We start from the raw sequence: 12,785 nt of genomic DNA on the forward strand, positions 1-12,785 counted from the left end.
TTGTATTTTTATGTCTGATTTTGTAAGCAAGTCATTTTTAAGGGAGGTGAAACTTGGGGTACGCAAGACAAATCAGACTCCTGAAAGGGGTACCGTAGTCTGGAAAGGTTGAGAGCCAGTGCTCTAGATCTCCATGGGATTTCAATACAGCTCTGAGGATATTGATGCTATTAGAGGACCTCCCCCTTCGGCCTTCTTTCTAGTGGGATGATGATGACATGTCCTAACACCTACTCTAGTGGGCTGATACCTCTGTAATGCCACAGTTCTTGACTTGCAGTTTCCCATGTAGCATTTTTTCTACAGGAGCTGACATAGCACTAAATCTTTAGAGGACTGAAGGTTATTTTTAGCTTTGAAGAGTACTGATGACTTCTCAATAATAGTAAAAAAAACAATCAACCCCAAAGAACCAATGGGAGTCAAACTACAAAAATAATAGATTACTTGAAATCAAAATGCTGCTAAAAAACTAACTGCAAGTGTAGCTCACTCATGTGATCCCTCCATGATTCCACTCAGTAATTTAACACCCCTGCCAATTATAAAGCCAGACTGTCCTGTCCTGTGCAACAGTGCAAGGAAGTGAGAGGACATGACCACTTTAACTAAGTGTGCTGTATCAACGCTTGCAGCATGCAGGAAGCAGCAGGCTCTGCAGAACAGCTATTCTACCCAGCAGAAAGTGGTACCTGTACGTTACGGAGCATACACTACAATGAGTATAGGTCCAGGGAGTTTACTTCCTCTTCCCAGAACAGTGAGAACACTGAATAGGAGACTGTGACTCAAAGAGTCAGTCTCCCTGCTGGGCTGCTCCAAAGACACTGCAACAACATGCTGCCCTCACTCTGAGAAGATTGCAAACCAGTGATCTAGCCCATAGGTAGTAAACAGCAAACACAAATCCAACTCTGACATCTAGAGAATGTCTTTTAGAGTTCACATTTTTGTGCATACAGTAAAGAGAAAATTTTTACACATTACACTAATTGTTTCAAATAAATAAGAGACTAACAAAATTTCTGTCACTGAAGGAAGATATATGGGAAATTGAATTATACAATTTCATGTACTATGATAGATTACTGGGGTATTAACGAACCAAAAAGGTACCATTATTTTACCATTTCTACTGAACTCCCTAAGGATCACTTTTATTCTTGGTCCTTAAATTGTTTTACAGTATTAATAAAAGTTTATATTTCATGTCCTAAAATATATTTCCATTGCATTCATGCTTATTTAAGTAAAAACTGTTTCCTGAAGTTTCTTAATTAAGATATTAAAATTATGTTATTTTTCATGTAACGTCTGTTAATTTGTAATGGCATACTTGAAACAAAGGAAAGGAATGATGAAAAGACCTGACTATATGATTCACTATGTCTTGACCTTACTAGTCTTTATCAGTCTGTTAATAATTGTAAAAGACAAGTAGATGAACCCATTCACTGAAAAAGTTACACTTCAGTTACAGAAATAAATTCACTCACCTTTTTACTTTCATCTGCTCTTTTAGTTTGCTGTACATTTCCAGCACTATATAAAACAAAAATATTAACCCATTTAGATCTTATTGCAAACTAAATACGTTAATAAGTTAATAAGAAAAAGAATATATACTTTAAAATGGAAAATATATACTGTATATTATTTTAGTCTTCGTTTCACTTACACACTTTCTCAGTAACATATTACACTACAATAGGAAGACCAACTAGAAGTAGTGAAAAATAAGGTTCTAGATTGCAGATTAAGAGAAAAAAAGTGAACTATTAAAGAGAAGTTAAGTAGTAAAGAATTTAAAAGTGAAACAGTAGTTTCAAACTTTTCTCAGTGTAAGCACACCAACTTTTGTTTAAATATCTGTCAACCAATTATGTTTATAGCACATCATAAAAAACGTGGGAAATTTCAAATGTATGATCAGTTAATGGGAACAGTTCATAGAAAGGCAACAGTACCATCTACTGTCATTATCCCAAGTCACAACAGAAAGATTACGCAGTACAAAGAAAAAGGTTCAAATCTATCTGCCAACGTCATAAACAAAAGTCAGTCTTTATAGATGTACACTATGAAATGCAACGTTCTCTAACTATATACGAAACAATGTCTCAAGATGGTGATGTTCAAAAACATACTATTGTAATACTGCACAATGTTGAAAGATGCTACTACAAATAACGTTCACAAACTTTTTAATGTTTTCCCTTAAATTTTTAACCACAGGAAAATAAATGTTAAACAACAACTTCAAAGGTTTAAACGCAAACATATTTATTGTATGATAAAAATACACATGCTTAATTTTTTTGTACAATCTATGTCCTCTCGTTGTTAGTTTTCAAACAAAGCTTTATGTTTACCCTATTACAATTATTATAGAATAAATATACCATCATGAGATCTAAATTTGGACACATTTGTAAGATCCTAGTAATTCCTCCGCTAAATTCATGTTACAGAACATTGAAATATGAGAAAAAAAATAAAACTTCTGTTGCATTTTGGGTATAATGACTTATCTCATTGGCTACTGTATTTAGCCAAATGTCACTATTGCACATATTTGTAACTCACCTGGAAGACACAACTGCAGTTTTTCCACTACTGTTGTAATATTCCTCTGCTGAATTCTACATCGGATGATTTCCTCTGTTTGGGCTATCACCTTAGATATTTTGTAAAAAATTACAATTAAATTATGCAAACAAATTTAATTTGCTGCAAATATTCAATTAAAAACCATTTTCTCACCTCTTTCCCAGCATCTTGAAGCCTTCGGTTGGTATCAGTAACTTGGACCTTAAAAATAATTTCACCTTTGTTAGACAAATATGCATATATTGCCCTGATGTAACTGCTCACCCTTGTAATTAGATCATGCTTCATGAGAAATTTAGAACAAAGAAATGCAAATTCAAATTAACTCTACAGCTTGAACTTGAACTTTTGATTGCAAAGGGCTTTTGTTAACTTCAATTACTTATGACAGTTCTTTCTAACAGATTCTGTGGCAAACTTCTCAAATTTACTTGGGATTTTTGAACTTTACTTGTTTCTGTAGGTCTGTCAAACAATTCAAATCATTGACCCAATTGACCACTGGTCCCTTTTTGATAACCTCAATAAGCTCTATGTGCCATTCATTGTCTGTAAGAAATGGTGATTGCATTTTATGGTAATTAAACATTCATACTTTGCTGAATGCAAACACTGGGTGGTTGATTAACATCAAACGTGGAAATCTCCAAACCACAGCAACATTTTAATGCTGCAGGTGCAGGCAAAGCTCGACCTCAGATTTTCCCACATATTAAGTGACTCATTAGGTCATCATAATAAGGAAGCACATTCTAGTTTATTAAAAATCTCATTAATTTCCAAACAAAGATGCTCAATGACCTCATTGACGCTGTATTTGGTCTCTTGTTATCTGAATATCCTTTATATAATGCTCTTCTAATCATAACCTCTGGTGAACTACGCTCATTCTGTCTGGTGTGCATATTTTGCTCTCCAAAGTGTAAAGAGAGCTAAAAGGGACAGGTCTCACAATTCACTATTCTGCATTCTGACTTCTGAGTAAACCTTAGTCCTCACTTCTAAGGAATATTACCAACACCACCTACTCTTTTGGGGAGCACAAGAACACTTTTTAAAAGATATGCAACTGCAAGTGGAGGCTTTCCAAAAGAATCAAGATTTCTAACAATATTTTTTCTGAATCTGAAATTGAGAAGTCTGATACATAATTTGGTAATCAAACTGAGAAAAACACAAGACCTATTATAAGAAATATTACTTTTACCAATACTTTGCCATTTAAAAGTCTTCCAGAATTACTTAATAAAATGGTAAACTGATTTTTGGCAATGTTTTACAAAAAATTATAAATGAAGAAATCAGAAAATGAGACCTAAAAAAAAATATGAACATGGCAAATTTATTATTCTAGTACACAAGACATTCCTAAACAGCTATACAATTTCTGAAAATTTAATTGTAAACATCAGGATGTGTATGTACATTATGAAAGTCTTATCCCTTAAAAAAGAAACATTCCATCTAGTATTAATCAATGATAGCAACATACACAAGTTTAAATAAGTAGTTTCTTACCTTTAATTTTTCTGCATCAGCCCTTACTTTAAGAAGTTCTGTAATAGCATCCACAAAGCCCTGATGGTGAAAATTACACATCTTTTCTATCTCTCTGTCATGGTTACGTATGCAAGCATCTAGTTTTTCCATAAATCTTTGGTGTGCATTTGGCTGGTCATCATATACAGACCTGTTAAATACAAATTATAAAACAGAACTTTCTTTTTTCTGAATAGTATAACAAGTAGGGATCATTACTGAAATCTTAAGGTTTTTATCTTTTAAATTCAAACTTGATATCACAATGACATAATTTGTGATCCACACTGCTGATATTATTAAACAAAAGACATAATCCAAAACCGAGCTCTGAACCTGACCCTTTTGGCATTAATCCTGGTGCTTAACCAGTTACATCATGGTTGACCTCAGCCTCACTGGTCGGTTACTTATGCCCTTATGCTCAAATATGAGTACAAAAGACTCAGCTTCTCCAACTACTTCAAATAGCATGGATCACTTTTTCATCAAATTCCACTGTTTGTTAAATATAAAGAAGTGCAAATATACATATTTATTTTTCTAGATTGTCTAACAACAGATTTGCCCAATTAAATACATTTTGCATGACTCTAGCCAAACACAGTTAAGAAATATCCTGAAGTATTCAGCCCCCTAGTGAACTACAATCAACAGTAACTAATATAATGCAATCTTTTTTCTCATAAAAAGATTTATATACAGTTCCAAGAGTGCAATAGGGCCAATATTTTAAAACACAGATGCCTAAAGTTTCCACCTAAATCTATGTTTAGGCACACAAAAGTGGTCTGATTTTCAGAAGTGGTGAGCCACCATCACTCCTATTGACATCAGCCCTTCGGATAATCAGGCTGTTTTTATTTAGGATCCTAACTATGGATTTAGTTACCTAATTTTAGGCATCCAGTTTGAAAACTTTGGCCTTGGGACTTCACAGACAAGTAAGGAGTCTGGGTTCTTCTTCCTGAGCCACTTATAATCCTACAGATGACATATAACTGAGAACTAGCAAGCAGACACAATAAAAAGCAAAGTTGAAAATGTGGTTTGTTAGTTCCACCTGTTTTAATAATATTTGGTTTTGGAGTTTTGGGTTTGTTTGTTTTTTTTTTTACAAGGTTGGAGGTTGGTGGGTTGGTTTGTTAATTCTTTGAAGGTAGGACTAGGATTTATAGGTCTCATGGAAGAATTGAACATGGAGCTTGTTGAACTTGCTCAGGGGAACAGCAGTCACATGAAGAAGGCATAGACATCAGAATGGGCAAGGAAAGGATATAGTGGGTGGTTAATCTTTAAGCTTCAACAGAAGGGGCATGCAAAGAGAAGTGAGAGGTATGGGCATCTAAACAGCAGAGAAAAGGACAGAATCATTAAATCTGATCAGTGGGGGAAAGGCAATCAAAGGATTAGAACAGAGACTTGACATGGTCACAGTGGCGGACAAGACAGATGACTGTTGGAATGGCAACACAGACAATGCAAGAGTCAAGGAAGCCCGTAAGAAAATTTTAGTACTGCCAACCCCAAATGTTCAAAAATCATCAAACTCCCAAAATCATGAAATTGGCTTAAAAATCATGAGATTTTTTAAAAACTGAATTATTTTAATTTGCCTTGTAGTTTTTGAGCCTTTTCGCATTTTCAAGCTTTTCTTCACAACCAGGAGGGCTAGAAACTTACTACTTCCCTCCCAAAAAGAAAGCTGAGATTCTCATGTAATCATAGGTGCTGCAGCACCACCTAGCTTGAAGGGGTTTCCATTATATACAAGGTTTGCAGTTTGGTTCAGTGGCTCTCAGCACACCCACTATAAAAATTGTTCCAGCACCACTGCATGTAATCACCTGACCTGGGCTTTAAGGAAAAACACCAAGATACTGTAACTTGGACAGCGGTTTTGGCCGTGTATAGAGACAGATCATACATCTGGATTTTGAGTACTTTAGTCACAAAACTAAAAATATTTTCCATTTTGCTGACACCTATAGGTGAACAGTCATGGCACAAAAGAGAGCCTTGGACAGGTCATCTTCCATGGAAGCCTCAACTTTCACTTCCCCCATCGTAGTTGTTTATTGCACTGTTCCTCAAACATTAGGAAAAATAAAATAAAACCAAAATATTGGAAAAGGTTAAAATAAGCAAAGATATAGTTGTGATGGAAATCACCACTGCATTCACACCCTACAAACTCCTGTAATAATCTTTGTACAAAATATGCCTTGTGAGGTATCGTTTGAAAAACTAATAGCTCACTGGTCAACAATATCATGATGAAACATGCGTAGTAACATAATATTTAAATTTATAAATGTGAGCTGAAATTATAACTGAGGTGTGTTTTTCAGACAAGTCTGGGGAGTGGGCAAATCTGTTTCTCAAAGACAAAGGACAAACTGATGCCTCTAGCCAGATGTCATCAAAGGTGATGGGCCATCACCTATCAAGAGGACATTCTTTGGCAAGGAAGAGGAGCAAGAACAAACAGATCTGCATCTTAGCAAACAACAGTATGGAACCTCTTTTCAACACAAAACTCCATAACGCCAACCTCATGGTGGGAATGAACTTCATCTAGGGGTAACCCTCAGGAAAATAAAATAAAAGGGTGACTGAACTGTAAAACGGAGGGGCAGAAACACCCCCAAGGGATCTCTCCCTATATTTCTCTCGCTCGTTCTCACCTAAGACAACAAAAGAAAACAGCCATTGGATTTTGGCAGCAGGTCCTGGCTGAGTGTTTGGTCAGCAATATTTCTGGAAACATGTGGTAAGGGACTACACCTTGAACGAAGTCTAGTTCGTTTAGTCTTTATATCTCTTATAACCATTTCCAACTTTAATGCCTTATACTTGTACTCATTTAAAACCTATCTTCTTGTAGTTAAATATACTTGTTTTATTCTTTAATTAAAACTAATCCAACACTGTGAATTGTTTGTGTAGCTTTACTTTAGGTAACAGACTGTTGTATATTGATCCCCTTAAAGGGGCAATGGACCTAATATATCTGGACTGTCCAGAAGAGGGCTGGACAGCGCAGGACACACATTTGGGGGTGGGGGGCGGTGATCCAGGATTAGGAATGTGTTGGGATCACTCTGCAAGTGGTAATCAAGGCTGGTGGAAGCGAGAGTGTGACTGATGTGTGGCTGGCAGGATGCAGCTATACATAGACATTCAGGGTGCTACCTGCATGCTGGAATGCTGTTCATTAGCGCGTCGGAGTTACAGCAGCAAAGCACTGCGAGGCACCCAAGTGCGCAGGGCTGGGGTCACATAGCCCCTCCCTGGTCTGGACTGCACCCCAGAATGTCATAATAGTACAGGACACCAGTGTGAAAACATTCCTGATACTTTAGTTTTACTTTTCTGCATATATTTTTATAAACAAGCTTTTGTTCTCTCTTAAAAAATGAACTTTCAATACAGACTTCCCCTTAAGAGAGCCTTCCTATATGATAGCATATGATTTCTTATTTCTGTAACTTACTATAAAAACTTAGCTTTAAAATTTTCAAAAAAGGGTATTTGCTATGAGTGAATTCCACCCCAAGGCAAGCTTTGCTCAAGGCCTTCCATACCACTTAAACCCTTAACAAAGAATGTGACGCAGAGTCCCTTGGATGGGCTCTCTGCACTGGAGTGAATTTCAGTCATAAAAACGTCATTTTTTCCCCATCTCATTTTTTGGCAAAGAGATTTAACTTTATTCTCTTTTTAAAAAGTTGCTGAGATCTTGAGTCCACAGAGGGAAAACTGGGAAACACAGAAAATATTTAGGGACCTACTGAGATATTTAAGTGGAGATTCATATTGCTTTCTTAAGGTAGAGTCCATTTATTTGTCCCCAGAGTACAAGGGGGAAATGTTAGCCTCTAGCAAAGTAGAGGATTTCTTCTCCCCCACACACCCCAACCCCCGAGACCTTCTACTGCTGGATTAATCTTTGAAGAAGACCAACAGTTTTCCACTGTGTTTGGAAGGAGGCTGTAGAGTTAGTCTGAGGTTCAAGAATTGGGGAATGTAGAGTCTGGAGCCCTCTAAGTTTTTGTAACCATCTTGGCCAAGTTCTTGGGGAGGGGAAGAGTGCTATCCTTCCAAGTCTCTACAGGGAAGTATGACTTCCTTCTTCTGACTATACTCTCTGGGGAGTTTGGGGGTTTACAAGAGGCACAGAAACTTACTTGCTTAACAAAGCTAGAATTGAAATGTCTGACAAGGCCTGGCTCTTCTGAGGAGAAAAGGGACACAGAAGAGATGACAGCTTCCCCTTCCTCTTACAGGGAGAGCCTTGAACTATTAAGAGTTTTTCCCGTTTTGATCCTGACTTACACTTAGAATGTCCAGCTGGGGAAAGCAGTTGAACTCAGAGGAGTAAAAGAGGTATTGAGCAGCCCTGCATAAAAAAGGAAGTTATTTTCAAGAGCAAACAGATCCCTGGACTCCCAGACAGTCTGATCCACTAATACATGCAAGAAAGTAATGCAGGGTGCTGAAAACTGTACTCTCTAGTCCCCTACCACATCATGGGCAAATCCTGTAAGCTGCTTGATCTGGAGCAGCAAATGCTGTGTTACTCCAGGGTCCTGTATGGGACAATCATCTGAGCACTATTCTGTGTCTGCAAGAAGAGGAAGGGGCTAACGTGCTCGAACCTGGAGAGCAGAAACATAAGGGAAAGAACTAACTAACTAATCCTTGGAAGATATTGTGGACACATCACCTGCGCCAGGACATCACTATTGCCAAACTGTGAGCATGTTTTTAAAGGAATTTGGACTTGGTCACACTTGTGGTATTTTCTGCCCATCAAAGCATGCTGGATTACTCTATGAGAAGCTGAGGCCATTTGCTTGGAGCTAAAACAAAAGATGAATTAAAGGTTGCGTGTAGAGGCAGTGCAGTTGGCTGGAGGGGGGTGGGGGGGAAGGAAAATCTCAGAAGCAAGCAATTGGTCACTCTGCTTAGCAAGTTCAACCAGCAGAGAGAAACCTACTGGGCCCGATTGTTCAATGAAGCAGAACAAATGTGTAGGTTTTCCAATAATATATACTACCCAGTCAATTGTAGTATTGCTGGAAGAAGACTATCTATGCCATGTTAGAAGGATAGTGGCGGGAATCTTGCACGGCCAGTTCTACACATAGCATGTGGATAAAGAAAGGGCTTCATTTTCCAAGGTTATCTATCTACACTGTTCATAAATAGGCGGTTTTATTAAGTGAATTTATCACAATTTAATACCAATAAAAAAGGAGGGCTAAAAAAAACAGATGAGACCTAGATACAGAAAAGGACTTTGAAACATGATGTGACAAAACCAACTCCATACACTGAATTTTTACTATTCAGATACATAAATGGGGAAATAGTTGGGCACTAAAAGATTGGCAATATATCAAAGAAGTCATCAAACAAACAATGCCCGACAAAATAATGATCAACCAGGAAATTCTTGGAAGTACATATCCAGGTGGAAGATGATGCAGTGTCCAGTACATAATGAAAGAACCAGTATTTATTTTTATTTATGTGTTTTTGTATGGGGCTCACCAGCTTCATACCTAATACTTCCCTAATTCACAGAGGGTAGGGAAGGATAATCTCACAACACCCATGGGAGGTTGCAAAGTATCGTTATTCCCATACTGCAGAAGGAAAACTAAGACATAAAAAGATTAAGTGACTTGCCAAAAGTCATACAGAGAGTCAGTGGCAGAGTCAGGAAGAAAACCCAAATCTCACATGTCCCAGTTCAGTCTCTTAACCACAAGACAATTCTACTTGTCTATAGGGACACCTAATATTTACTGTTTTCTATACTGCATCGTGCCTTTCCATAGAAGCAGATTAACAAAATGTTGGTGTATATATTATCTAAAACATTATCTAATAGACTATCTTTAAGGTTCAGCAAATGACACAAAAAGTTACATTATAAAATGATCCTAACGTAACCATCACAGCACAGGTTTTATGTCTTACATATGTAAAGAGCTCCATCTTGTGGGAGTGATGACAAATTAAATCTTTTCTCCAAGTTGTGATAGAAAACATGAAAGGGAACTTCTAAAATCAAGTTATATCAAAGTGTTTCAAAGAAATGTATATTTTTATAACCTAAATAAATGAAAAGGTGGGAGACATTAAACCCTAAAATGCTTACTAGGTACCGTTAATAAATAAGGTTGTATAAGCAGAGATCAGCTCTACATCTATTTTTTTCTTTACTGACTAACTGGGTATGCACTACTTTAAGAATATCACTAAATACTTAAATTTTTAACTGGATGTTAAATTTATAACAGCTTTTCTTTTCTGTCTCTCTCTTTTTTTTTTAAATCAATCAAGTCTCTTCTATTTAGTGGGAGACTCATTACTCCCACTTCATTATTATCTGTATTATTTCCCAAGCTCCATTTCCTATACAGCACATTATTGGACCTATATGATTTGTCAGGGACTCCTGAATTATGTTAGATGGGGTAGGATCTGAGTTACTACAGAGAATTCTTTCCTGGGTGTCTGGCTGGTGAGTCTTGCCCACATGCTCAGGGTCTAGCTGATCGCCATATTTGGGTCTGGAAGGACTTTTCCTCCAGGGCAGATTGGCAGAGGCCCTGGGGGTTTCTCGCCTTCCTCTGCAGCATGTGGCATGAGTCACTTGCTGGAGGATTCTCTGCACCTTGAAGTCTTTAAACCACAACTTGAGGACTTCAATAGCTCACACATAGGTTAGGGGTTTGTTACAGCAGTGGCTGGGTGAGATTCTGTGGCCTGCGTTGTGCAGGTCAGACTAGAAGATCATAATGGTCCCTTCTGACCCTATGATTCTGTGATACTGCTTCTCCCCTCTGTCTCCCTCAATCGCTCTTACTCTCTTTTCCTCACATTTTACACTGTCCCCAAATTTTCAACTCTAATTGTGCCACACGTTTGTGTTGAAAATGTGTATTGTAGAAGTTGTTGAGGTTTTCACAGCTGGAGCTTTGCATATGCAGAAGGTATTGGAAGTTGCTTGGGAGCCTGGGAGCAGTTGAGGCTTTTGGTACCGGGGAAAAGATGTATGCATTTGGGAGGGGAAAAAATGACTTCACTTTGTCGGGGCAGGGGGAGGGGATGGGGAGGAGATAGGAGAGGGAAAAGAAGAATATGGGAAATTTGAATTCCTCATGCTCCACGGCAACCTTGACAGCAACCTCCAGCACCAAAATCTGCCAGTTCAATGAACAACACTAGAGATATACATTAGCATAATTTTTCTGCCAAAATAATCAGCTGTGACATAGTTAACAATGCTGACATTTAAAACATCCTTAGTAGGTTTCAGTGTCAATATCCTTTTGAGATTAATGTGGGCAGCACACCTCCGTGAGAACTATTGTTTCAAAGCTGTCTACAAGCTCGTGCAGACTTACTGTGTAGTCATCACTCTAATCACGGATATCTTTTGCAAATACAAGGGCTAACTGCTTACTTTGTAAATGATAGCTTCAGTTCTGGAGCACAACTATGTGCCAACTCTCACTTTTCTACCAGCTACTTTCTTCTTATCTTTAGCATCAGAGCTTTGACCTCAAGAACAGAAGCCTAATAGTTCTGTTCAGTTTCACACATGAACTCAACAGGGAGAAAAGCTTCAAGGACTTGTAGAAAGACATCAATTTCTTGGTAGGTCAACTGTCAAACCCTCTTGAGAGAGGCACTCTTTTTCCTTGGACGGCCCTACACACCTACATTAGAGCCCTGAAGATCCCACCACCGTTTTCTAATCTTTATTCCCCCACATAAGAGAATATTGCCTTAATTATATAGAGGGGGCCATTTGATCTACAATTCAAGGATTCCCTCCCCACGCACTCAATGCACCAACTCCACTGAATTTCCAGCCTCTAACATCTCAAGGAGCAAACAACATTATTTTAGAAGGCCTTTTTAGCATTTAACATTATATGATCCTCATGGACTTCTATTATAACTCTCATTCTGCTGGAAAATGCAGAGGATGGGGCATCAGGAGACTGAGGCATCAGGTATGCTGTGTGACTGGGCAAGTAACAACTTCTTTGTGCCTCAGTCTCCTCATCTCTAATGTGGGAATATAGGATTTACTCAGACTTTACAAAAATGCTTTAATATCCTCAGATGAGAGGTGTTCTAGACATGCAAAGTGTTATTACAGGGACTTCAAAAGAGATTAGGTAGGAACTTGATTTATTGTATTATGTGGCTTGTGCACAACTGTAGATTTTGTGCCTAAGGAGTATATGGACTCTTCCCAGGTAGTGACCATAGGCGCACTGACGAGCCTCTTCAAAAGAGGCAGAGGAGGCCAGGAGAAGCCATATCCTACCCTGTACTGGCCAACAGTGGTGTGAAAGGAAGACTTTACACTGAACATTACTTAAGGTTGTTGAAGCTGCTGCCCTCAAAAGATGCTCCCAAAGGCACTATGCTCCCAGGAGCTCCCACTGCAGAGATGTACCTCTTCACCCTCCTCCTCACAATGTATGTTCTGTTGTAATGCCACAACTGAGCCCTGAACATCAAGGTATGGTATCATTATCACATTTCAGATACCAGGGGGCAGCCGTGTTAGTCTGCATCCACAAAAACAACAAGGAGTCCAG

The 12,785-nt window shown here is 38.1% G+C and overlaps 1 protein-coding gene across 18 annotated transcripts in view; it reads right to left on the reverse strand.

Annotated features, from left to right (window-relative positions):
* EXOC6 (exocyst complex component 6) overlaps window positions 1-12,785 on the reverse strand; it is a 175,856-nt gene that overhangs the window by 134,767 nt on the left and 28,304 nt on the right. For 17 of the 18 annotated variants that reach the window (XR_005226047.2, XR_005226048.2, XR_006292106.1 and 14 more), the window contains exons 2-5: window positions 4,129-4,300; window positions 2,764-2,811; window positions 2,587-2,677; window positions 1,497-1,542 (exon numbers count right to left, since the gene is read on the reverse strand). Coding sequence is in view for 15 of the 18 variants with exons in the window: in XM_043550685.1 (XP_043406620.1) it covers window positions 1,497-1,542; window positions 2,587-2,677; window positions 2,764-2,811; window positions 4,129-4,300 (357 nt within the window). In the remaining 3 variants the exon portion in view is untranslated. Of the gene's footprint in view, window positions 1-1,496; window positions 1,543-2,586; window positions 2,678-2,763; window positions 2,812-4,128; window positions 4,301-5,041; window positions 5,134-12,785 lie in introns of all 18 variants that reach the window. The other variant, XM_043550688.1, reaches the window with a different exon arrangement.

Source organism: Chelonia mydas, chromosome 7, assembly GCF_015237465.2.
Source record: "Chelonia mydas isolate rCheMyd1 chromosome 7, rCheMyd1.pri.v2, whole genome shotgun sequence".
Taxonomy (NCBI): domain Eukaryota; kingdom Metazoa; phylum Chordata; order Testudines; family Cheloniidae; genus Chelonia; species Chelonia mydas.